Genomic DNA, 26,362 nt, shown 5'->3' with positions numbered 1-26,362 from the left:
ATATATATATATATACATATATATATATGATAGAGAGGAGGGGCTGTGTGGTAAGAAATTTGCTTCCCAACCACATGGTTCTGGTTTCAGTCCCACTGTGTGGCACCTTGGGCAAGTGTGAGTGGATTTGGTAGATGGAAGCTGAAAGAAGCCCATCATATACATATGTGTGTGTGTGTGTGTGTATTTGTGTATCTATGTTTGTCCCTCCACCATTGCTTAACAACTGATGTTGGTGTGTTTACATCCATGTAACTTAGCGGTTCAGCAAAAAAGAACAATAGAATAAGTACTAGGCTTACAAAGAATAAGTCCAAGGGTCAATTTGTTCGACTAAAGGCAGTGCTCCAGCATGGCTGCAGTCAAATGACTGAAACAAGTAAAATAGTACACATATATACATATGAGGGGTGCTGAAAAGTTCCTGGTTTTAAGGATATCACATAAGACATGGTTTGAGGCCCAACCTTCCAAGTTCTTTTACAGGACTTAGAAAACTGAAGGACCACTGAAATAAATGTGTGAATCTTGAGAGGGGAATGTGTCAAGTAAAATAATAATTAACTGATCCTCCTCTATTTTCTTTTACCCAAAACCAGGAACTCTTCAGCACCCCCTCATATATATAGGCTTCCTAGAGTTTTTATCTAACAATGTCATTTGCAAGGCATTGATCAGCCTGGAGCTATAGTAGAAGGTGCTTTCCCAAGGTGTCACATGGTGGGACTGAACCTAAAACTAGATGGTTGCAAAGTAAGATTCTTAACCACACAGCCATGCCTGGTAACTTTTTTTTTGCTTGTAACATCAGATTTGTTTCCTTTCATTATCAGATTGATGTAATTAATAACTAATTAGCTGATTTCTTTTTTTTTTCCCCCAGCAATTAACCCACAACCACGTCCAGAATGGAGACTGTGGCCAGGTTTGTAAATAAAATCTAAAATTACTCACACGCGCACACACATCTACATACATACACATGTACATACACTCACACACGTCATCTTTCTTCCTCACTTCATCTACGCAGATATTAGTTTCGAATTTTGGCACAAGGCCAGCAATCTTGGAGGAAGGGGTAAATTGATTATATCAATCCCAGGGGTCCACTGATACTTATTTTATTGACCCTGGAAAGATGAAAGGCAAAGTCAAGCGTGGCAGAATTTGAATTCAGAATGTAAAAACATGAAATGCCGCCAACCATTTTGCTCAGCATACTAATGACTCTGCCAGCATGCTGCCATAATCTACACAGCTATTATCTCTGAAAATGTATGTGCTTAATGGGTGCATGAGTCACATCATCATCATCATCATCGTTTAATGTCTGCTTTCCATGCCAGCATGGGTTGGATGATTTGACTGAAGTCTGGTGAACCAGATGGCTGCACCAGGCTCCAATCTGATCTGGCAGAGTTTCTGGATGCTCTTCCTAACGCCAACCACTGAGAGTGTAGTGGGTGCTTTTACATGCCACCGGCACAAGGACCAATCAGGCAGTACTGGCAACAGCCATGCTCAGATGGTGCATTTTATGTGCCACCTGCACAGGAGCCATTCCAGCGGCACTGGCAACACCCTCACTCGAATGTTTTTTCGTGTGCCACCAGCACAAGTGCCAGTAAGGCGATGCAGGTAACGGTCACGTTCAAATGGTGTTTTTTACATGCCACCGGCATCATATATTATATATATATACATATATATATATATATAGAGAGAGAGAGAGAGTAAAGTCTATTTGCCAATGCAAAGTGGCAGTCCTGATTAGGACAAATGTTACTGTTATTTAGCCCCAGGAAGCCATCGTCTCCAGCTGGCTATTGACACACTAACTGCCTTATCATCATTGTTTAACGTCTGCTTTTCATGCTGGCATGGTTTGGATGGCTTGACTGAAGACTGGCAAGCTGGGTGGGGGGGGCTGCACCAGGCTCCAATCTGATCTGGCAAAGTTTCTACAGCTGATGCCACCAGCAAGAGGGCCAGTCAGGCAGCACTGGCATTGACCACACTTGAATGGTGCTTTTCTCCACCACTGGCAATGACCATGCTTGAACGGTGCTTTTTATATGCCACCGACACGGGAGTCAGTCAGGTGGCACAGGCACGGGACATCCTTATATTTTCAAACAAGGGAGCTAGTGTCCCCACTTAACTTTGAGCTGAGTGGGGAAATATAAGGATGCAGTTAGTGCATTGATAACCAGCTGGAGAAGATGCTTTCCTGGGTCTAAATAGCAGCAACATTTGTCCTAACCAGGACTGCCACTTTACATTGGCAAATAAACATGTTTCTCATTCAGAGATTTAGAAATAATAATTTTTCTACATATACACACATATATCATGGAGGCAATGACTAGTGACCAAGACCTTTGGTGATGTGATGTGCTTGAGAGGAGCCATGAATCCAAGTGAAATCATAGTTGTGGCTGATGCTGGTGTCACATAACTAGCACCCATGCTGGTGGCATGTAAAAAGTACCTTTCGAGCATTAGGCCTCACAAAGACAAAGTGGCTGAGCTCCTTTCAAGTGTTCAGCCTCACAAAGGCAATGACCGAGACCTTTGGCATTATGGTATGATTGAGAAGAAGACCCATGAAGCCAAGTAAAATCACAGTCATGGCAGATACCGGTGTCACGTAAATGGCACCTGTGCCAGTGACACGTGAAAGCACCCAATACACTCTCGGAGTTGTTGGTGTAGAAAAGGCATCCAGCTGTAAAAAACCATGCCAAATCAGACTGGAGTCTGGTGCAGCCTTCCAGTGTGTCAGCCCAGTCAAACTGTTCAACCCGTGCCAGCATGGACAACAGACGTTAGATGATGATGATGATGATGATGATGTTTACGCATGTAAGGACTGAGATGATTAGAGATTTGGCTAAGCAAAATGAAGACAATAAAGGCATGTTTTTTTTTAATGTCCATAGCCCTGCACGCAATTTGTCCCTGACAAACCTCTAACCCTTAACCCATCTTCCTAACACCTATCCCCTCCCTCTAACCAGGTCCACCACTTGCTGTATTCCCCTCCCCTATATCCCCCACTCTCCTTTTGCACCCTTTTGAACCCACCTGCACACTATGTCCTGTCAAATCAACCACAATATATCCTAGTAACACATCCTCCCTCTTTGTGTCCATTCACTACATCTCCTCCCCTCAGCCTCCCACTCACCCCATCTAATCTGTCATCTCACTCCACATATATACATCTCCTTGTAACTTCAGTGTATCCCACCTAGTTACATCTTTAGTGTCTTCTATCCTTTTTCTCTCTCTGCTGGTGCAAATGCCAAGCAGTACATGTCATTTCCGAATTTCTGGCAGAACGAATTGCTGTTTTTTTTCACAGATGGTGCCCAACTGACCCTACTATACTGTGTAGTCAACAAAATCAAAAACGAATAATGCGCATGCACAAATTAATAATATAAAATAGCAACAATTTACCCATGGCACCTTGTGTATACATTACCGTGATCACCGTGACTGACCAGGCTATCAGATGTTGCTACACATCGCTGGTCACAATGCACTTCACATTGTTTTAGCCTTCAAATGATGCCACCCCACTGGCTAAGTGAGCAGGCCAACAGAAGAAAGAGTGAGAGAAAGTTGTGGCGAAAGAGTATAGCAGGATTCGCCACCACCACCCTGCCAGAGCCTCGTGGAGCTTTAGGTGTTTTTGCTCAATAAACACTCACAACGCCCGGTCTGGGAATCGAAACCGCGATCCTATGACCGCGAGTCCGCTGCCCTAACCACTGGGCCATTGCGCCTCCACTTGTGTATACATATGAATATAAATATGTATGCATGTGTGTGTCTCTTTGTTTTGACTTCAAGGCAAGATTGTTGTAAAGGTGTGTCATAGTCATGCAAGTGATGTCCTTCATTTCCAGTCTTCTGTGAAAATATGTCTGCAAACAAGAGAGGGCTAACAACAGGAAGGACATCAAACTTCAGAAAATACCTCATCAAATTTCACCCAACCCCTGCAAGCATGTAAAAGTGGATATTAAAATGATGATGATGACAATGATGATGCATACACACATATAAAAACCCACATAATATCAGAATGAACAGTAACACTCAATAATTTATCTTCTTGTGTTTATTAGTAATTAATTGATTATTTTCTGTTGATTATTTTACAGGATCATACTTTCCCAAAAGTAAAACTGAATGGATACCCACACCAGGTCTGTATTAGAAGTTTAAATCTTTTGTTACCAACCCGGCTGAAACCGGTTCTGGCTCTGAGTACAAATTTCTTGTTTTCATAAGTTTTGAGTTAAAATCTTCCACCAAACCTTAGTCACAATTTATGTTCCTAACACTAGCTGAATGATAACTAAGTTATTTTACTAAATTCTTTGTTATATTCAAAATTAATTGAAAGAAACACAAAGCATCTCAACAGAAATATGGTAACAAAAGGGTTAAAATATACAATAAAGAAACAATTCTTAACCCTTTCGATACCAACCCGGCTGAAACCAGCTCTGAGTACAAATGTCTTGCTTTCATAAGTTTTGCATTAAAATCTTCCACCAAAACTTAGTCACAATTTATGTTCCTAACACTTGCTTATCCTTCATATCGAGGTTCATCACCAATAATGAGTTGGCTCTGTGGGTATGACCCTGAGACAGAGGAGCAGTCATCACAATGGAAGAGCCCTTCATCTCCACAACTGAAGACGGCACAACTTAGCCGCAGCACAATCAAGTGCATGTGCATGATATTTTCTTTGGCAGTTGTGATATTTTGCATAAAGAATTTATCCCCCAGGGCCCAACCATCAATTGAGAATTCTACGGTGATGTTTTGAAACGTTTGAAGGGGGACATCTGGTGAAAGCTACTGGATCTGTGGAGTGTAAAGAGTTGGATTTTTCATGACAATGCACCCTGTCACGGAAATCTCCTCATTTGTCAGCTTTACGCCAAAAAACACCATGTTATTACTTCTGCACTTGCCCTATTTGCCAGATTTAGCAACTCCAAACTTCAATCTCTTCCTCAAGATGAAAATGCACCTCAAAGGTCACTGTTTTAACACTGTTGTTGAGATCAAGAGTGAATCACAGGAGATCTTTGATTCACTTATGGAAAATTACTTCTAGGCCAGATTCCCAAAGCGGCAGGAACACTGGGACCAGTATATTGCTGTGCAAGGGGACTATTTGGTAAATAAGTTACTTTTTATCAAACATAACCCTGACTGGCCCTCATGCTGGTGGCACGTAAAAGCACCCACTACACTCTCGGAGTGGTTGGCATTAGGAAGGGCATCCAGCTGTAGAAACTCTGTCAGATCAGATTGGAGCCTGATGCACCCATCTTGTTCGCCAGTCCTCAGTCAAATTGTCCAACCCATGCTAGCATGGAAAGCAGACGTTAAACAATGATGGTGATGATGATGAATCCTGGAGCTTTCTGACACCACCTTGTAATTATTATACAGTTGAATGTGGCTCAGCAAAGCTGTGTGTGGCTGCAATGGCTGTGGTGCAGAAACAAGTGTTGTGATCTACTTAAACCTGTTAAATTCCATCCTTGTGTTATATTATCCTTGTGTGTGTCATCATCATCATCGTTTAGCGTCCGTTTTCCATGCTAGCATGGGTTGGACGGTTCTACTGGGGTCTGTGAAGCCAGAAGGCTTCATCAGGCCCAGTCAAATCTGGCAGTGTTTCTACGGCTGGATGCCCTTCCTAACGCCAACCACTCCGTGAGTGTAGTGGGTGCTTTTTACGTGCCACCCGCACAGGTGCCAGACAGAGCTGGCAAACGGCCACGAACGGATGGTACTTTTTATGTGCCATCGGCACGAGGCCAGTCGGGGCGGTGCTGGCAACGGTCGCAAAACGGAAGGTTCTCTTACATGCCACCGGCACTGGTAACACATCTGCAATTTCCATTGATCGATTTCGATTCTGATCCTCACTTGCCTCAACAGGTCTTCACAAGTAGAGTTTCGACATGCCACCGGCACTGGTAACACATCTGCAATTTCCATTGATCGATTTCGATTCTGATCCTCACTTGCCTCAACAGGTCTTCACAAGTAGAGTTTTGTGTCCCAAGAAGGGAAGGTATGCATACGTAGGCTGGCTACATCCCATGTAGAAGGCCACGGGTTATGGACTCACTTGTCCTGCCGGGTCTTCTCGCGCACAGCACACTTCCAGAGGTCTCGGTCTCTAGTCATTTCCTCAGTGAGACCTAAAGTTCGAAGGTCGTGCTTCACCACCTCGTCCCAGGTTTTCCTGGGTCTGCCTCTTCCGCAGGTTCCCTCAACAGCTAGGGTGTGGCACTTTTTCACACAACTATCTTCATCCATTCTCGCCACATGACCATACCAGCGCAAACGTCTCTCTTGCACACCACAACTGATGCTTCTTAGGTCCAGCTTTTCTCTCAAGGTACTTACACTCTGCCGAGTATGAGTACTGACATTACACATCCATCGGAGCATACTGGCTTCATTTCTTGTGAGCTTATGCATATCCTCAGCAGTCACGGCCCATGTTTCACTGCCATGTAGCATGGCTTTTCGTTCATACGCATCATACAGTCTGCCTTTCACTCTGTGCGAGAGGCCTTTTGTCACCAGCAGAAATAAGAGCTCTCTGAACTTTGCCCAAGCTATTCTTACTCTAGCAGTTACACTTTCAGCACATCCGCCCCCGCTGCTGACTTGGTCACCTAGGTAACGGAAACTATCAACTATTTCTAGTTTTTCTCCCTGGAAAGTGACGGAAGTTGGTCTCAGAGCATTTTCAGTGCTTATTGTTCCTGAGCATCTGCCACATACAAAAACCATCTTCCTAGTTAGCCTTCCTTTGACATTGCTGCACCTCTTATGTGTCCATAGCTTACACTTGGTGCATCTTATAGAGTTTCTACCTACACCTTTTCTACAGATTGAGCAGGGCCATCTACCTGAAGGCGTTTGTGATTTGTCTACCTTCCTACTGATTACGACTTTGGTTTTAGCTAGATTGACTCTGAGGCCCTTCGATTCTAATCCTTGTTTCCACACCTGAAACTTCTCCTCCAGTTCTGATAGCGACTCAGCAATTAGAGCAAGGTCATCAGCATAGAGGAGCTCCCAAGGGCATCCTGTCTTGAATTCCTCCGTTATTGCCTGGAGGACTATGATAAATAGGAGGGGGCTGAGTACTGAGCCTTGGTGGACCCCTACCTCTACCCGGAATTCTTCACTGTACTCGTTTCCAACCCTCACCCTACTAGCAGCGTCCCTATACATGGCCCGCACAGCTCTCACTAACCATTCATCTATCCCTAGTTTCCTCATTGACCACCAGATAAGGGATCGGGGGAACCTGTCGAAGGATTTCTCCATGTCAACAAAAGCCAGGTACAGGGGCTTATCTTTGGCTAGGTATTTCTCCTGCAGCTGCCTTACCAGGAATATAGCATCAGTAGTACTTTTCCCTGGCACAAACCCAAACTGCATCTAATCTAAACTAACTATCTCTCTAATTAGTTGGGCTTATGACCCTCTCCGTAACCTTCATCACCTGATCCAGCAGCTTGATACCTCTGTATATATATTTTTATATATCTGAATTTTATAGTGTTAATTATCCACCATGGCTGGTCTTATCAATCGGTTTCGTATGAAATTATATAATGGAGTGGTAGACAACAAATCAGTTATATAATATACACTCGTCAGAGATAGATGACATATACACACATAAAATCACTGTGAATTGGCATTGTTTGATAAGTTAGTTTTGTGCTTATTCAAAGTTTCAAAAATTATTGTATTTATAAACTGTACTCATATCATAAAAAGTGTAACTTCATGACAGCAGGAACAATGTTGATAAAACGTGTTTGCTGTTATATGCACTTTGATATCACAGTCAATATCAAATATCTAAAAGTTTGGATATTATGTACTCAGAGAAAAAAATCAACTGCTAAAAGTTTGAAGTGAATTTATTTCATTTTGAATTCAAATTGCATTCGTATTCTTTCTGCTGCCAATTCAATCATCATCATCATTGTTTAATGTCCATTTTCAATGCTGGCATGGGCTGGACGGTTTGACTGAGATCTGGCAAGCCAGAAGGCTGCACCAAGCTCCAATCTAATCTGGCAAGGTTTCTACAGCTGGATGCCTTTCCTAATGCCAACCACTCTGAGTGTGTAGTGGGTGTTTTTTACTTTCCACCAGCACAAGAGCCAGTCAAGGGGTACTGGCATCGATCATGTTTGGATAGTGCTTTTTACATGCCACTGACACAGGAGAAGAAGACCCATGAAGCCAAGTAAAATCACAGTCATGAAGTCAGGGGGTAGTGGCATTGATCACGTTTAGATAGTGCTTTTTATGTGCCACTGACAGAGGAGCCAATCAGGTGGCCCTGGCATTGATCACATTTGGATAATGCTTTTATGTGCCACCAGCATGGGAGCCAGTTAGTCAGCTCTGGCATTGATCACATTTGGATAGTACTTTTTATGTGCCACTGGTACGGGAGCCAGTCGGGGGTACTGGCATCAATCACGTTTAGATAGTGCTTTTTATATGCCACCAACACAGGATCCAGTCAGGCAGCCCTGGCATCGATCACATTTGGATAGTGCTTTTTACATGCCACTGGCACAGGAGCCAATTAATTAGCCCTGGTGTCGATCACATTCTGATAGTACTTTTTATGTGCCACCGGGTACAGGAGCCAGTTAGGCGGTCCTGACATCAATCACATTCAGTAACGCTTTTTACGTACCACCAGCACGAGAGCCAGTGAGGGAGCACTGGCATCAATCACATTCAGTAGTGCTTTTTATGTGCCACCAGCATGAGAGCAAGTCAGGCGGCCCTGGCATCGATCACATTTGGGTAGTGCTTTTTATGTGCCACCAGCACGAGAGCAAGTCATTCAGCACTGGCATCAATAAATACATATCTTTCTCAGTTATAGTTTTTACACTTGAAGTACAGTATAAATGTTGTATAAAATCTGTTTGTTTGACAGTCTCTTCTATAATAACCTCACCAATTGTCGTTCTTTTGTCGATTTGTTTGTTAATCGAAATACATTTCAACATTAATTTTCGTATTTATAACCATTTCTTCTTGAAATATTGCAGTATACCCCCCGGTATATCCAGTTTATCCATTACCAGTGATACCAAGGTATCCTTATCCATACAGTTATCCAAGTTTTCCTTTTTCGGAGCAGTCTGACTCTCCTGACAGTAAGTATCCAGGTTATGTGAATATTTTTGAGTAGTATAGTAGAAATACATTACTTTCATTGTATATTCATGTTTAGAGGAGAGCTGGCTGAAATGTTAGCATGCAGGGCGAAATGCTTAGGGGTATTTCATCTGTCTTTACGTTCTGAGTTCAAATTCTGCCGAGGTTGACTTTGCCTTTCATCCTTTTGGGGTCAATTAAATAAGTACCAGTTACGCACTGGGGTCGATATAATCAACTTAATCCGTTTGTCTGTCCTTGTTTGTCCTCTCTGTGTTTAGCCCCTTGTGTGTAGTAAAGAAATATGTATATTCATGTTTAGAGGATTCAAATCTGTAGTGATGTCAGTATGTGACAAATTACAATTTTACAATTGCATGCAAGAAAGAGGGGTCGAGTTGACCTTGGTGGAATTTGAACTCAGAACATAAAGACGGGTGAAATATCGCTTAGCATTTTGCCTGATGTGCTAATGATTCTGCCAGCTTACCACCATAATAATAGTAATAGTAGTAGTAGTAGTACAGCAGCAGCAACAACAACAACAACAACAACAACAACAACATCTCATTAGAATAATCAGAAGTGGTTAATGATTTCTAAGATAAGAAGAAACAGTATTTACCATTCTGTTTTAAGAAATGTAAGAACAGGAAACTAAAGTTGACAAGATCAACATTTACCATTTTTAAGAACTTGTGAGATGTTCATAAGTCATAACATATTTATTACTGGATGTAATGCGATAACATATAAGAATGGTTTGAAACATATTACATGAACATACTTTGCAACCATGTGTCTCAAAGCTAATGAGGTGAATATGTGCGCGTGTGTGGGGGGTGTGCAAATGGCATGGCTCAATGCCTATGCCTAGGAACCGACAGGCAAAAGGAGCAAGAAATTAGAATTGCGTCCACTTTATGTAAGGGATGAACCAGAAGTCCCTGACTTCCATGTCATCCGGAAGTTAATTGAAAGCTTCTAGAATATCTGAGAATTTTCAAGAAGGTTGCAGGAAATTATTCTTGTTAGATCCCTTTTTCATTTTGCTTTTCTGCTTGACCACCAGGGGTCACTACAAATCTGACCTTGAATAAAAAAAATACATTAAATAAATAAGTTAAATTAAATAAAATAAGTCTGGTAAGATAGGATAAGTCTCATCCTATAGATGCTTCTACCCCTTCTAGCTATGTCATCTCCTCATCTTGTAGGTGATTTAAACTGCCCATGACTATATATATAAAGGGTAAATTTTATCATACCATTCATATTGTGAAATGTTTTAACTGAGGAAGATATTTTGTTAAAGATGAAGTCCTTATCTATTGCATAATAATCTGAAATTTACATATTAAATGTATTCAAAATATCATCATTTGGTTTTACCATATATATTTTATATTTATACATACACATCATCATCATCATTTAACATCCTTTTTTCCATGCTGGCATGGATTGCATGGTTTGACTAGAACAGTCAAGACAGAGGGTTCCACTAGGTTCTATGTCTGCTTTGACATGGTTCCTACAGCTGAATGCCTTTCCTGATGTCAACCACAGTGTACTCAGGGATTTTACAAGCACCAGCACCAGTGAGGTTGCCAAGTACCCACAAGATAAGATCCTTTTAACCCTTTCATTACCAACCCGGCTGAAACCGGCTCTGGCTCTGAGTAAAAATGTCTTGTTTTCATAAGTTTTGAATTAAAATCTTCCACAAACCTTAGTTGCAATTTATGTTCCTAACACTAACTTAATGATAACTAAGTTATTTTACTAAATTCTTTGTTATATTTAAAATTAATTGAGAGAAAAACAGAGCATCTCAACAGAAATATGGTAGCAAAAGGGTTAAAATATATAATATAGAAGCAATTCTTAACCCTTTTGTTATTAACCTGGTTGAAACCGCTTCTGGGTCAGTAGTACGAATGTCTTGTTTTCAAAAGTTCTGAATTAAAATCTTCCACCAAACCTTAGTCACAACTTATGTTCCTAACACAAGCTTAATTATAACAAAGTTATTTTACTAAATTCTTTGTTATATTTAAAGAAATTGAAAGAAACACGGAACATCTCTAAAGAAATACAGTAATGAAAGGGTTAACTGAGCAAGGTATAGGCTGAAGAAAGAAACTATAATGGAGGGAGAGGAGTAGATTTCTTGTTGAAGAGATGAATACATGGCTTGCTCACCTGGAAGATGAGAGAGAGATGTGAGGTCTAGGTGCAACATGGATATGAGACAGAATAGGAAGTGCACTGAGTGAAGATAGAGAGACAGATGATTAGAGACAGGGAATGAGTTGGATGCAGAGGAGATCAGTGTCAGACAAAATATTTAATGATGTGCTTCCACACAGTTCAGTTGAGGTGCGTGACTTAGTGGCTAGGGTGTTGGACTCATGATTGTAAGATTGTGGTTTCGATTCCTGGACTGGATGACGTGTTGTATTGTTGAGTAAAACACTTCATTTCACATTGCTCCAGTCCACTCAGCTGGCAAAAATTAGAAGTGGCTGTGTGGTAAGTAGCTTGCTTACCAACCACATGGTCCCAGGTTCTGTCCCACAGCATGACACCTTGGGCAAGTGTCTTCTCCTATAATAGCTTTGGGCAAACCAAAGCCTTGTGAGTGGATTTGGTAGATGGAAACTGGCAGAAGCCCATCGTATATGTATGTGTATATGTTGTGTGTCTGTGTTTGCCCCTCCAACATCACTTGACAACCAATGCTGGTGTGTTTACATCCCTGTAACTTAACAGTTCGGCAAAAGAGACCGATAGAATAAGTACTAGGCTTACAAAGAATAAGCTCTGGGGTCGATTTGCTCGACTAAAGGCAGTGCTCCAGCATGGCCATAGTCAAATGACTGAAACAAGTAAAAGAGTAATCCTGCGACAGACTGGCGTCTGTCCAAGTGGGGGCTACATATGCCATTGAAACCAGGAAAATGGCCCTTGTGAGCCTGGCATGGCTCAAGAAGGAAACATTTATTTTATTTTATTTTTCCACACAGTTCCCATCTAACAAATTCCCTCTCATGAAATTGGTCTGCTGGAGCTAAAGTGCATGTCACTTATCCAAAGGGACACATAGTTTCAAAGTGAACTTCTAAACCTCACAGCCATTCCTGCAGTGGTTGTGTGGGGTTTTTTGTTTTGTCTTTCATTCTTTTATTCTTTTACTTGTTTTAGTCATTTGACTGCGGTCATAATGGAGCATCACCTTAGAGGGTGTTAGTTGAAGAAATTGACCCCCAGGACTTATTCTTTGTAAGCCTAGTACTTATTCTGTCGGTCTCTTTTGCCAAACTGCTAAGTTACAGGGACATAAACACACCAGCACCGGTTGTCAAGCAAACACAAACACACCAGCATCGGTTGTCAAGCAGTTGCCAGTGGGAGACACACACATAAATATATACATATATATATGGGCTTCTTCCAGTTTCCATCTACCAAATTGAATCACAAGGCTTGCCCAAAGTGCCACACAGTGGTTGGGAAGCAAGCTTCTTATGATACAGCCATGACTGCACCTATATATATATATTTTTTTTTTTTCTTTTTTACATAAATTTTACTTCTGTTGATGATATGCTAATTTCTTTATCTCTCTGTTTCAGAACAACCACCTATGCCATATGTACCAATACCTAAAGCTTATCAGTATCATGTACATCCTTATGGTAGTTTTATGAAGCCATCTTATCCAACAAAAAAAGCCTATCCTTATAACCCGATGCCAAAGAATCCACTATACAGCAGTTGGTTGAAACAACTTTTAAGATCAAAAGCAGTGGGACCATCTAAGATTGTAAAAAATAATGCAACTCAATCGGTATTTATTAATGATTTCTTCTTTTTTTTATTTAAGGCAGTGAGGAGCTAGCAAAATTATTACTATCAGACAAAGGGCTTCTTCCTGTTCTTTACAGGAGGTCAATGAAATAAAGCACCAGTCAAGCACTGGGGTTGATGTAATTCGACTGACTTCCTCCCACTTAAATTGCTAGCCTTCTGCCAAATTCTGGTCATCATCATCATCATTGTTTAACATCCGCTTTCCATGCTAGCATGGGTTGGACGATTTTGACTGAGGGCTGGCGAACCAGATGGCTGCACCAGGCTCCAATCTTGATCTGGCAGAGTTTTTACAGCTGGATGCCCTTCTTAATGCCAACCACTCCGAGAGTGTAGTAGGTGCTTTTTACATGCCACCGGCACAGGGGCTAGTCAGGCGGTGCTGGCAATGACCTCGCTTGAATCTTTTTACACATGCCACCGACATAGGTGCCAGTAAGGCGAGTTTGGTAATGATCATGCTCAAATGGTGCTCTTTTACGTGTCACAGCACAGGGGCCAATCAGGCGGTACTGGCAATGGCCTCGCTCGAATCTTTTTAATCTGGTGTAAGTGCCATTTAGTGTTTTCTTCTTGGAAGCCTTAGGTGTCCATGTTAGCAAAAGAAATCAAGAGTTTAAGCACTCCTATTTTAAACATCATCATCATCATCATCATTTAACATCCATTTACCCTGCTGTCATGGGTTGGATAGTATGACAGGAGTTGGTAAGGCTAGGGACAGCACCAGGCCCCATTTTCTGTCCTGGCATGGTTTCTATGACTGGATGCCCTTCTTAGCACCAATCACTTTACAGAGTGTACTAGGTGCTTTTTATGTGACCCTGGCACCAGTGCCTTTTATGTGGAACCAGCACTGGTGCTTTATTACATGGAACTAGCACTGACAGGGTTGCTGAGTAAGCTGCAAGACAAAAACCCTTTCAGCTGAGAGGAGGGGGTAGTAGTGGGAGAGGGGCTTTGTGCCAGTTGATGAGAGATTAGACAGAGGACATTGTGTCATCAGTTAGTAGAAATCTGTCTGATGGTGAACCAATGTGTAAAATTAGATTTTGTTTAATTAAAATAATCTGGATTTTCTTTTTTTGCCAAACATAGGACGAGCCTTTGTAAAATGTCATTCAAACTATATCAAAGGAAAAAAGAAGAATTTAATGTGATTTATAAAAACGACTATTTTTTAAAGCTTGTTTACAATACTCTAGTTTCAATAATTGTTTAGTGTCTTGGTATTATTACATTAAATAAATTTAATATTTAAAAAATACTAGTATAAACATTGTGGAGGCACATGGCCTAGTGGTTAGAGCAGTGAACTCGCGGTCAAGGGTTCGTGAGTTTGAATCTCAGACCGAGCAATGTGTGTGTTTATGAGTGAAGCACCTTAAGCTCCACGTGGCTCTGGCAGAAGGTAATGGTGAACTTCTACTGACTCTTTCGCCACAACTTTCTCTCACTCTTTCCTCCTACATCTTGCAGCTCACCTGCGATGGACCGGCATCCCATCCAGGTGGGGAACCTATACGCCAAGGAAACCGGGAAACTGGCCCTTATGAACCAGGCATGGCTCGAGAAGGAACAAACAATATAAACATTAAAAATTACTTGAAAACTCTTCATAAATTATTTTACTTTACTTAAAATGTATTTCTTCAATTTTCCAGAATGCATCATCACCAGCAGCAGCAAGTAAGTATCTATTCATATATATTTATGTATTCATTTTTTAACATGTTCAAATGTAATTCGACATGATAAAACCTTTCCCTACAGGAAGACTTCCAAAAGAAAATACTCCTCAAGGCCTCTACAAAAGCACATTTTATTTTGGGTCGTGAGTGACTGAGTTAGTTTTCATAACTGACAAAGCAGAACAACCCAGAAATACCAGTGTCTTATGATCTCATGGTGTCACTCACGACCCAAAATAAAATGTGTATTTACATAAGTCTAAGAGGGGAATTTTCTCCCAAGACTATTCCTTAACATGTCCAATTACATTTGAACATGTTAAAAATGATTTTACATCATTTTATCTAGTTTCAGCTCACAAGCTGTGGCCATGCTGGGGCACTGCCATTCGGTGTTGCTACATGATTTTACTTCACGAATGCTTTTTAGCAATTAACATTTGGTGCATGAAAGAGTTTGATGCAGCTGCCCTCATCTGCACCTCCTGCCGTGAAGTTGGGTCATCTGGGACACCTGACAGGAAGAGGTCCAGCTTTATTTTAAAGACATCCGCATCCACCCTATGAAGGTCTCTCAGGTCCTTCAGGAGGATATTGAAGAGCTATGGACCTCTGAAGCCCAGGCTATCACAGTATCTTGTCCTACATCTTGATGGCATATTTGGAGACCTTGGCACTATGCAGTGGCACCCAGTTCTAGTATTTGTTTAACTCTCGATGCCAAGGTTTGGGACAAGTCCTTCCAGAATCTTTCAGATGTATATTATGGCATATCTTTCTCACCTATGCTCTAAGGAATAGAGTCTTAATCTCTTGAGTCTTTCCCAATAGCTTATATGCTGCACAGAGGCTATCTTCTTTGTGTAGCTTCATTGGATCGCCTCAAGTTCTGTGATTAATTTGACACTGGTTGGTGACCATAGCTGAGAGCAATAGTCAAAGTGGCTTAAGACAAGTGTCCTCCAGAGGACCATCATGGTTCCTGGTCTCTTGTTCTAAAAGCTCTAAGAATCCATCCAGTCGGCCGCCTACATTTCATTGCCAATTTAGCAACATGCACATGAAAGGTTGCATCATTACTCATGTAAATACCCAGGTCTCGCACTGATTGTGCCTCTGGGATTGCAAACCCTCCAGGTCCAGTGTATTTATTGGGCATTGCATTTAGTTTTGCATGCTGATAGCATAAAGCTTGAAACTTTTCAGCAGTGAACTGCACGCTATTCTTTTCAGCCCACTTGTATATTTTGTCCAGCTCACATTGCAGGTGCATGGTGTCTTCAGGGTTCTGTATTACCTGTGAAACTTTTGTATCATCTGCATAACTTGTGATTGTGGATCTCTGCGTGGCTGAGGGCATGTCTGAGAGGGCTATTATGAACAGCAGTGGTCCCAAAACAGTGCCTTGTGGAACACCGCTCACTATTTGCATGTTATTGGAGGTGGCCCCATTGGCTACTACCACCTGACTTCTATCCTTCAGAAAGTCATGAAGCCATTCTCCCAATTTTCTAACTATGCCAAGATCACGCAGTTTGTGACATATCATTCCATGATCGACATAATGATATTTCATTCAACAACGCTTCATGCAACATTATTTATTGAGCATTTATATATATATTTATTTATAATAATAATATTAGGGAATATGATTCCAAACTTACAGGGAAAAATTTAATTTAGTAATACTAAATCAAATTTATATCAAAACAGGAAGTTGGTAAAATGTTTTAGTATTATATATTCACCATTATACATGTTTCATTTGCTAACAAAAATTACAAAATTGTACATGTTGGATAATAAACATGTAAGAAAGTTTCTAGGAGAAATTCTTCAGACAAGGAATCAAATAATACAAAATTTAATTTGGATGAAGTGTCTACTGGAATAAGCAGACATGCTTCAAGATGAAGCAGCTTGAATTTTAACTCTAAATACATAATATATTTCTTTATATACAGAGGTATAAATTTTTACTCACATGCTCATAATATTCTTAACTTCTTTATTAACTTTATGTTGTTTCCATGAGGAGTAAAAGTATAGCTCAAATCCTTAGTTAGTTCTTAAACATTATAGAGGTGTGTGTGTGTGTATATTTATATATATATATATATATAATATATATATATATATAGAGAGAGAGAGAGAGAGAGATTATTTTATTTATTGGGGAATAAAAATTCCAGCATCACATGGATTCAAATAAATTGAATTATTTTCAATAAGGAAATATATATATATGTATGTATCTATGTATGTATGTATCATCATCGTTGTCATCATCATTTAATGTCCAATTTCCATGCTGGCATGGATTGGACGGTTTGACTGAGGACTGGCAAGCTGGGAAGCTGCACCAGGCCCCAGTCTGATTTGGCAAGGTTTTTACAGCTGGATGCCCTTCCTAATGCTAACCACTTCAAGAGCATAGCAGGTGCTTTTTACATGCCACCAGCACAGGTACCAGTCAGGTGGCACTGGCATCGGCTACACATGAAATAGTGCTTTTTATGCGTCACCAACATAGGTGCCAGCCAGGTGGCACTAGCTTCGACCACAACTACAATTTTACTATACATATAGGTTCCAGTACAGCTGTGCAGTTAAGGCATTTGTTTCATAACCATACACATATGAGTATGTATAAATTCTTTCTATACAGAGACTGACTAAGCAAGTGGTTCTCAACTATTTGTTGTTTATGGTCCCTTTGATCCCTGTTTCATTCAGGGGCATCTAAAAGCTTCTAGTATATTTTTATGATTAAATACTATTAGGAATTATACAAAAAATTGTTAAAATATTCTGTGTATTGTAGAAATATAACCCTTTAGCATTTACACCAATCATATCTGGCCAAAATATTCTACATGTTTTATGTTCAAACCAGCCAGATCCAGCTTCTCACACCTACCCTACAATGTCATTCAAAAGATATACAATCATATCATTGAAATCTTGAAACTACATGACATTACATGATTAATTCAAAATAATAGTAATAAATACACATTACATTTGACAGAGTAATGTTAACGATAAAGGGATAACCAGTTTCCTCACACATATACACGCACAAACACACATACTGTATAACTTCACAAATGGCCACAGCAATATCAACAATGTGATCAGCAACGACAATAGCAACAATGGTAACAACAGCAACAACTACCACAATTGCATCAGCATGGGCTAACACAGAAACACAGAGAGATACAGGAACAGTACCAAAATTCGGGGACACAGGCAGTAGCAGCAGCAATGGGAGAGGAATGGAGCTGAGAGGAGGATCATAGTACTACTAAGAACAATCGCACACACACACACAAATACATATGCATACAAGGATACATATCATAAAAGAACACACATGAGAATGGAAAGTGCTGCTGAAGAGGTCACAGGTGTGTGATGAAAGATTTCTGGGCAATGGACATGAGTTAGAATAAGAACAGTAATAAATGAGTGAAGAACAAATATATAGTGCATGTATTTTTTTGGCAAAAAAAAAATTTTTTTAAATGACCATCCTGAAATACAACAATAACCAGTTTATTGCACATAAATTTTAACAGGAAAATCTTATATGGAACCCACTGGAGTCGACCTAAAAGAATAACATGGATGGCTTAGACATGCAGGTGGGTGGGGATGGGAAATGAAGTTGTTGCATGAGATTGTTTTGTTTTATATATATATATATATTTTTAGTTTTATTTACCTTTATTTATTTGTTTATCTCTACTTCAGATGCTACAATTTCTGTCAGAGTAGAACTTAAACATCCAAATAATACCATAATTAAGAATGATTTGAAATTATCCAAACAACCATTGAAAAGTATTCTGAATATTTTGGCTGACAGAAATGAATGTTTCAAGTATGTGGTTTTCTTTAATTCTTTTGATTCTGTTTGCATTTTGTATTTGAAAATAGGCAGAAAGCCACATGTGGGATACAAACCATGCAGCTACATTCAAGATATATCTCTATATATATAAACGGCAAAATGTCTGTCTGTGTGTGTGTCCTTTATACAAATCCACAATTTTTCAGTTAGAGGGCTCGCACTTTCTATGGTAATTCAAAACCATCCAAGGGTGGTCGTGCACATCTTTACATTTCCCCAGTCACCCCACAAAGCCATTAAAAAATCAATAGAAGTGACTTTTTTGTGAATTTTCTATCCAAAACCCAATCAAAATGCCCGAAACTTGATAACACCAATTGAATGCCAGCTAGCTGTATGTGATTGGTCGGAGATTTGGACAGTACTCACATGTATGTGCACATGCACGCAGCTGTATATGCATGCACTAGTACTATGACCTGGCGTTGCTGGGTCATAGTGCTAGTCATTTATAAAAAAATTATTTATTTATCACTGCTTCTACTGTTACATTCTAAATGGCTGTGTGGTAAGAAGATTGCTTCCCAACAACATGGTTCTGGGTTCAGTCCCACTGCGTGGCACCTTGGGCAAGTTTCTTCTACTATAGCCTCGGGCTGATCAAAGCCTTGTGAGTGGATTTGGCAGATGGAAACTGAAAGAAGCTCATCATATATGTCTGTGTGTGTGTGTCTGTCAGTCATCTGTGTTTTGCCCCCCACCACTGATTGACAATCGGTGTTGGTGTGTTTACATCCCTGTAACTTAGTAGTTCAGTAAAAGGGACCAATAAAATAAGTACCAAGGTTAAGAAAAATAATACTAGGCCCAATTCACTCGACTAAAATTCTTCAAGGTGGTGCCCTAGCATGGCCACAGACTAATAACTGAAACAATTAAAAATAAAAGATACAGGATTATGTTTTTAATGAATATGCATAATGAGAATAACTAATTAATATACATAACTAGAGATACATGTTATATGACAAGTAACATTCAAAATATACTTTTGCCACCCTGGCTAGTATCAAGAATTATGGCAGACATACAATAATTATGATTTTAACTTTTTATCAAATTTCTTGGTGCTTCAACAAAATGATGAAGCGAACACTAATTTCCCAAAAGAAAAATATTGGTCACCTTGAAATAAAATTAAATAAAACAAATTTCTTGTTTGTATAACTCGTCTTATAACTATTCTGTCATCTCCTTCTCCTCCTCGTCTCTGATTCTTTCTCCCTGTGTGTGTGTAGCATTCTTTTACTCTTTGCTTGTCACCAAACCTTGTATGTGCAGATGTTAAGCCTCTCTGTCTGTCTCTCTCTCTCTCTACAATGTAAAGCATGACTGGAAAAAATCAGCCAACCAACCAACATTTTCATCATCATTCAACATCTGTCTTCCAAAATTTTACCTGTCATATAACAGTTACTTCTAGTTATCGATATTCATTAATGACATCATCATCATCATCATCTTTAATATCCCAGAAACAACTATATGACTATATCTATATCTTTTACCTTATAAATGTCCTGAAAACTCCTCACAGTCTTGGCTTTGTTATCTCATTTTGTCTAATACACACACACACACACACACACACACATATATATATATATATATATATGATATTGTCAAACAATATATTACCAGATTACTGGTTATGGCATATAACTAATCAGAATGTTACTGTTAGTTTCATGTTGAATATTGCCATTAAACAATATTCAGTGCAAGACCAATGGCAGCATTCTGACCAGTTGTATACCATAACCAATGATACACCAATATTGTCTTTGATGATATAAAAATATACCTGTTCTATCTCTTATATAGAACAGTGAAAAGAGAAACACATACATACAGATAAAGGCTACATTATTTACAAAGTTATCTGTTACTTAGAAGTATTGGGTTGGGAGGGAACCAGTAAAGAAGAAATTGAGAAACAAACTTTATGTACCGAAATAGGTCCAACAGACTAGTTAAAAGATTCTCACGATAAAATTCCTTTGCATTCCTCTAATTAGTAAACTAGCTCCATCTTTAACCTTATAACATCTAAATTCTCAATCAATTTATCAATATTGACATTTTGTGCTGAAGCTGAGTTTCATAATTCTGTTGTATTAACAAATGTATTTGATTTTCCTTCCAGTTATACTACTTTTCAAAGAAATTCTCGCATAACCGATGGAAAGGTAGGTGAATATGTACGATCACTGTGTAACACTAAGGAAGTATATGGCTCACATATGTCATCGAGATATTGGCTGCTGTATACATTATCTGGAGAGAAAGATTTAGGTAAAGTTTTATATTTATTCTCACCATGGCTGTGTGGTCAAGAAGTTTACTTTTGCAACCATGTTTTTTCAGGTTCAGTCCCATGATATGGCACTTTGGACAGGTGTCTTTTGCTATAGCCCTGGGTCTGCAAAAGCCTTGGGAGTGGATTTGGTAAATGGAATCTGAAAGAAGTACATGTATATATTATGATCATCGTCATCACCATTGAACATCCATTTTCCATGCTGATATGGATTGGATGTTCAGCCCCAATATCTGTTTTGGCATGGCTTCTATGACTGGATACTCTTCTTAATACCAACCACTACACTGATGAAGGCACCAGTAACTTGCAAATACAAGACCCCTTAACAGAGGCGTGGGGAAGTATTGAGGGAAGCGGCTTTGTACCAGGTTTTGAGAAATTAATGTATGACAAAGGAGACAGATGTAGGAGTCTTGCTGTAGAGAAAATGCACATTCTTTCTCTCTTTCTTATTTCTTTACTACCCACAAGGGGCTAAACATAGAGAAGACAAACAAGGACAGACAAAAGGATTAAGTCGATTACATCAACCTCAGTGCATAACTGGTACTTAATTTATTGATCCCAAAAGGATGAAAGGCAAAGTCAACCTCGGTGCAATTTGAACTTAGAACGTAACGGCAGACGAAATACCGCTTAGCCTTTTGCCCAGCGTGCTAACATTTCTGCCAGCTTACCACCTTTCTAACAGGAAAGAGAGAAAGAATGTGCATGCATCCTTGTCTCAACATCAAGACAAGATAGTTGTAAAGGAGTGTCACTGTCATGCAGGTGGTGTCGTTCATTTGCAATCTTCCACGAGATGATTGTCTGGTCATGGGGAAATGCTACCTTACTTGGAAACAGGTACGGTTTGGTGACAGGAAGGGCATCCAGCTATAGAAAATGTGCTTCACTGAATTCCAACTGACCCATACAAGAATGGAAAAGTGGACATTAAAACAAGGATGATGACAACACTCTACAATATGCTTTTTTTTGTGTGTGGTTAGTCAGAAGTGGAACTTTAGTGCCCTAGACATGGCCTTCAAGTCTGGTAGAATGAAGGAGAGGAGTTACTCTTAAACTGGTGACTTGATCTACATACTTACAACAGAGTGAACGTCATTAAATTCATCTAAGGCCCAGGTGGTGCTGCTGTTAAACCAGGTCACCAATTAAATTTACACCTCAAAACAGGAACAATGACTCTGGTTTTTTCTCCCATACAGTTTCTGTCTTCTAAATTGTAAACACAAGTCAACTTAAGGTTTATAGCAGAAGGTATTCTCCAAAGATGCCATTTAGTGGGACTGAACCTAAAACCTCAGAGTTGTGAAAGAAACTTCTTAACTCCAACAATCATGCCTGCTTAAATATCTCATTCAATATCATTTTATATCTTTATTACAGTTTACAGGGTAAATTAAGATAGAAACATATGAATTATTTGTCTCTGTGTATGTTTCACTATTGCTGTTAATTGGAATACATCATTGGACATTCCAAATGTATCAGGAAACCTAACCACAATGGATCATTAGGGGAACACCATCAATGTCATCATCATCATCATCATTCAACATCCTATTTCTTTACTACCCACAAGGGGCTAAACACAAAGGGGACAAACAAGGACAGACACACGGATTAAGTCGATTACATCGACCCCAGTGCGTAACTGGTATTTAATTTATCAACCCCGAAAGGATGAAATCAAAGTCGACCTCGGCAGAATTTGAACTCAGAACGTAACAGCAGATGAAATACCGCTAGGTATTTCGCCTGGCGGGCTAACATTTCTGCCAGCTTGCCACTGGCATTCAACATCCATTTCCATGCTGGCATGTGTTGGACAGCTTGACAGGAACTGCTAAGGGCAGGAACTGCACCAGGTTCCATAGTCTCTTTTGGCCTGGCTCCTACCGCTGGATGCCCTCCTTAATGCCAACCACCTTACAGAGTGTAAAAAGCACTTTTTATGTGACACTAGCATGGGTGCTTTTTATGTGGACCAGTACCTTTTGCATGACACCTACAAAGAGGGACAAATAATTCATACCTGTGTTTATCTTAATGTTCCTCTTCATATGTTCTGTATATCATAACTGTTGTTGTTGCTTGTTCCGTCTCGAGCCATGCTTGAGTCATAAGGGGCAGTTTCCCGGTTTTGTTTGCGTATAGGCTCCCCACGTGAGCCACTAGATGCAGGAGGAATGAGTGGGAGAAAGTTGTGGCGAAAAAGTCAAAAGAAGTTTGTCATTACCTTTTGCCGGAGCTGTGTGGAGCTTAGGTGTTTCACTCATAAAAACATACATCACTCGGTCTGAGATTCGAACCCGCAATCCTTTGACCGCGAGTCTGTTGCTCTAGCCACTAGTCCATGTGTCTCCACATATCATAACTAGTAACCCTACAATGTATAATGGTAAACTAACCGCTGTACTGGAAGTTGGTTGGAGAATGATAATCTACTTAGAGCTCTAACTTGCACAATGGCAGTCATAACATCTATTTGTATACAAGATATAGTCTGCATCAAGAGGAAATGTGATCGTGAAATTTCATTTAATACTGCCTTTGTGCTTCTTCCTTTCACACAGAATAGATAATAAAATATTTAAAATAGTCTTCAAATATTGTTCTTAGATGTTGTCAAACCAAAAGACATTCTTTTCTACTCTAGGCGTTTTTGGGGAGGGGGGCCAATCAATTAGATCGTCCCTAGTACACAACTGGTACTTAATTTATTGACCCCAAAAGGATGAAAGGCAAAGTTGACCACAGTAGAATTTGAACTCAGAATATAAAGACAGACAAAATACCACTAAGCATTTCGCCCGGCATGCTAACATTTCTGCCAGCTTGCTGCCTTTAACAAAAAGACATATTATAAGAAATTTATCCAATTCTTATTATCTTCAATGTAGCCACAAACAATGTTGTTAATACGCCAAAACTATAAAGCCATGAACAGAGGAGTAGACGAAGACAATTGAGGTCAACTTTGCCTTTCATCCTTTCGGGGGTCGATTAAATAAGTACCAGTTAATCACTGGGGTCAATATAATCGACTTAATCCCCTTGTCTGTCCTTGTTTGTCCCCTGTGGGCAGTAAAGAAATAAATATAATCCCTTTAAAATTAATCTTACAAAGTCAGGGGATGGTGGCGAGTTGGCAGAATTGTTATCATCCCAAACAAAATGTTCGGCAGCTTTTCTTCCAGCTCTTTACATTCTGAGTTCAAATCCTGCCAAGGTCAACTTTGCTTTCCATCCTTTCAGGGTACCAGTTGAGTGCTGGGGTTGATATTATTGACTGCTCCTCTTCTCCAAAATTTCAGGCCTTGTGCTTATAGTAGAAATAACTTTATGAAGACAGAGGAATAGTCCTTTTCTTTTGTTTCTTTGGTTTTTTTATGTTTATATAAAACAGAATATTTTAAAGAATCCTGGATGATAAAAAATCACATCCCCAAGGAATAGATTTCACAAAGTCACTCAGTTTTTAAATGGCTTAATCAAAGAGGAAGGACGGTGTGCACAACCTTTTTCAAAGCCTCTGATTCTCATTGACCAAAATATAAGGAATTCAGAAACCTGGCCTAAAATCTCACATCAGATTGGTTTTTGTTAAAGGCACTCAAATATTAGGCGATAACCTTAAGATAGGTGAAGGGTAACATTTTTCTTTTTTTTTTATAAAGCCGTCATCCAGCCAGGCAGATTGCCCAAGCCAACTTGACTACCTCTCTCCATCCTCCCCATTCTTCCATTAGTGTTTTTAGGTCTCCAACTTGGAATCCAACATCTTCTGCTCGTGGAGGCGCAATGGCCCAGTGGTTAGGGCAGTGAACTCACAGTCGGAGGATCGCAGTTTCAATTCCCAGACTGGGCATTGTGTGTGTTTATTGAGCGAAAACACCTAAAGCTCCATGAGGCTCCGGCAGGGGGTGGTGGCGACCCCTGTTGTACTCTTTCGTTCCAACTTTCTCTCACTCTTTCTTCCTGTTTCTTGTCCCCGACTTCTTATGCAACTGCTGAGCCTGGATGCACATTCATCCATCCGTCGATGCTCTCGGTGTCAGGAGTTGACCTGCTTTCTCTTCTGCGGGTCTTATGAATAGCAAAGGACCATGTTTCGGACTTCTCCCACTATAGACAATCCTGAGGCGTGATCTTGCAAGCTCTGGGACAAAGACCGCTTCGCTCAACAAACAAACAAAGAAACATCTTCTGCAAGCTGTTGTATATACATCTCCTGTGGTCTTCCAGCCATTGTAGTACCATGATTTGGTGTCAACAGCAACACATTACTCACAAGTTCTTCTTTACTTCTTCAGCAAGGTCACAAGTTCTTCTTTACTTCTCCAGGAAGAATACCTGCTATAGACAAATAGCCATATAAATCGATTCTAACATCTGTGTTTGTTAAACTTTAAATCTTGTTTGCTAAATTAACTTTCCAGCCTTGTTCATGGATTTTATCACAAGAATTTAATCATTAATAAATTTTTTTTTAAAAGTTTAATTTCAACATATAGACATTTTAACTGTCTTTTTATTTTTGTTTTTTGTTTCTAGATGTGGCGTACGTCCCAAACAATAACACCTGCATAAAGATGGAATACATGAATGCCTCACGCTTATATGCGTTAATGCATCAGAATGTTTCAGGAAACGTATGACGAAATAATGTCCACATTATTTCGAGAAAAAAGTCTTTTCTCTCAAAAGATATTAAAAATATAAAAAAAATAATTACTTTTTTGTTGTTATTAATTAAATATCTTAAACTGTGGGAAAAATTCATAAAAGATAACGATTTTTCACATGGCTATCAAGTATGTTTATTTACATCTACTTTACAACAGCAAACAAGTAGATTTACTAATAATAACTGGTTTTGCTAATTAATTTTCTTAAGGTGTGGTTATGTGATAAGAAGTTGCTTCCCAACCGCATCATTCCGGGTTCAATCCCACTGCATGGCTGCTTGGGCAAGTGTCTTCTGCTATAGCCTTACGCCTTGTGAGTGGATTTGGTAGATGGAAACTGAAAGAAGCCCATTGTGTGTGCGTTTTTGCATTTGTATTTGTCCCCACACCCACCACTTGATAACTGGTGTTGGTTTGTTGATGCCCCCCATGATTTTTTTATCAACTCGGTAATAATATCATTATGATATAAATAATTCACAAAGATATAACAATAAAGAACATTTGTATAATGGATAAAAAAGATATCTAACAGAAGATTCAGTAATGCATAAACAAAAAAGTCAGTTCAACTGTCATTGGTAAA

General features: G+C 39.6%; 1 protein-coding gene across 9 annotated transcripts in view; it reads left to right on the top strand.

Moving 5' to 3' along the window:
- LOC115218331 (adhesive plaque matrix protein-like) overlaps positions 1 to 25,794 on the top strand; it is a 63,928-nt gene extending 38,134 nt beyond the window's left edge. For all 9 annotated transcript variants that reach the window (XM_036504146.1, XM_036504126.1, XM_036504129.1 and 6 more), the window contains 8 exons: positions 884 to 925; positions 4,179 to 4,223; positions 9,159 to 9,266; positions 12,906 to 13,120; positions 14,808 to 14,832; positions 18,597 to 18,726; positions 20,903 to 21,051; positions 25,643 to 25,794. In XM_036504146.1, the coding sequence (XP_036360039.1) occupies positions 884 to 925; positions 4,179 to 4,223; positions 9,159 to 9,266; positions 12,906 to 13,120; positions 14,808 to 14,832; positions 18,597 to 18,726; positions 20,903 to 21,051; positions 25,643 to 25,746 (818 nt within the window). In that variant the 3' untranslated portion in view covers positions 25,747 to 25,794. The remainder of the gene's footprint in view (positions 1 to 883; positions 926 to 4,178; positions 4,224 to 9,158; positions 9,267 to 12,905; positions 13,121 to 14,807; positions 14,833 to 18,596; positions 18,727 to 20,902; positions 21,052 to 25,642) is intronic.
- The last annotated feature ends 568 nt before the right edge of the window (positions 25,795 to 26,362 follow it).

Source organism: Octopus sinensis, linkage group LG1 (genome assembly GCF_006345805.1).
Source record: "Octopus sinensis linkage group LG1, ASM634580v1, whole genome shotgun sequence".
NCBI lineage: Eukaryota > Metazoa > Mollusca > Cephalopoda > Octopoda > Octopodidae > Octopus > Octopus sinensis.
Note: the sequence above shows the minus strand (reverse complement) of the source record. Positions and strands in the feature narration are given on the sequence as shown.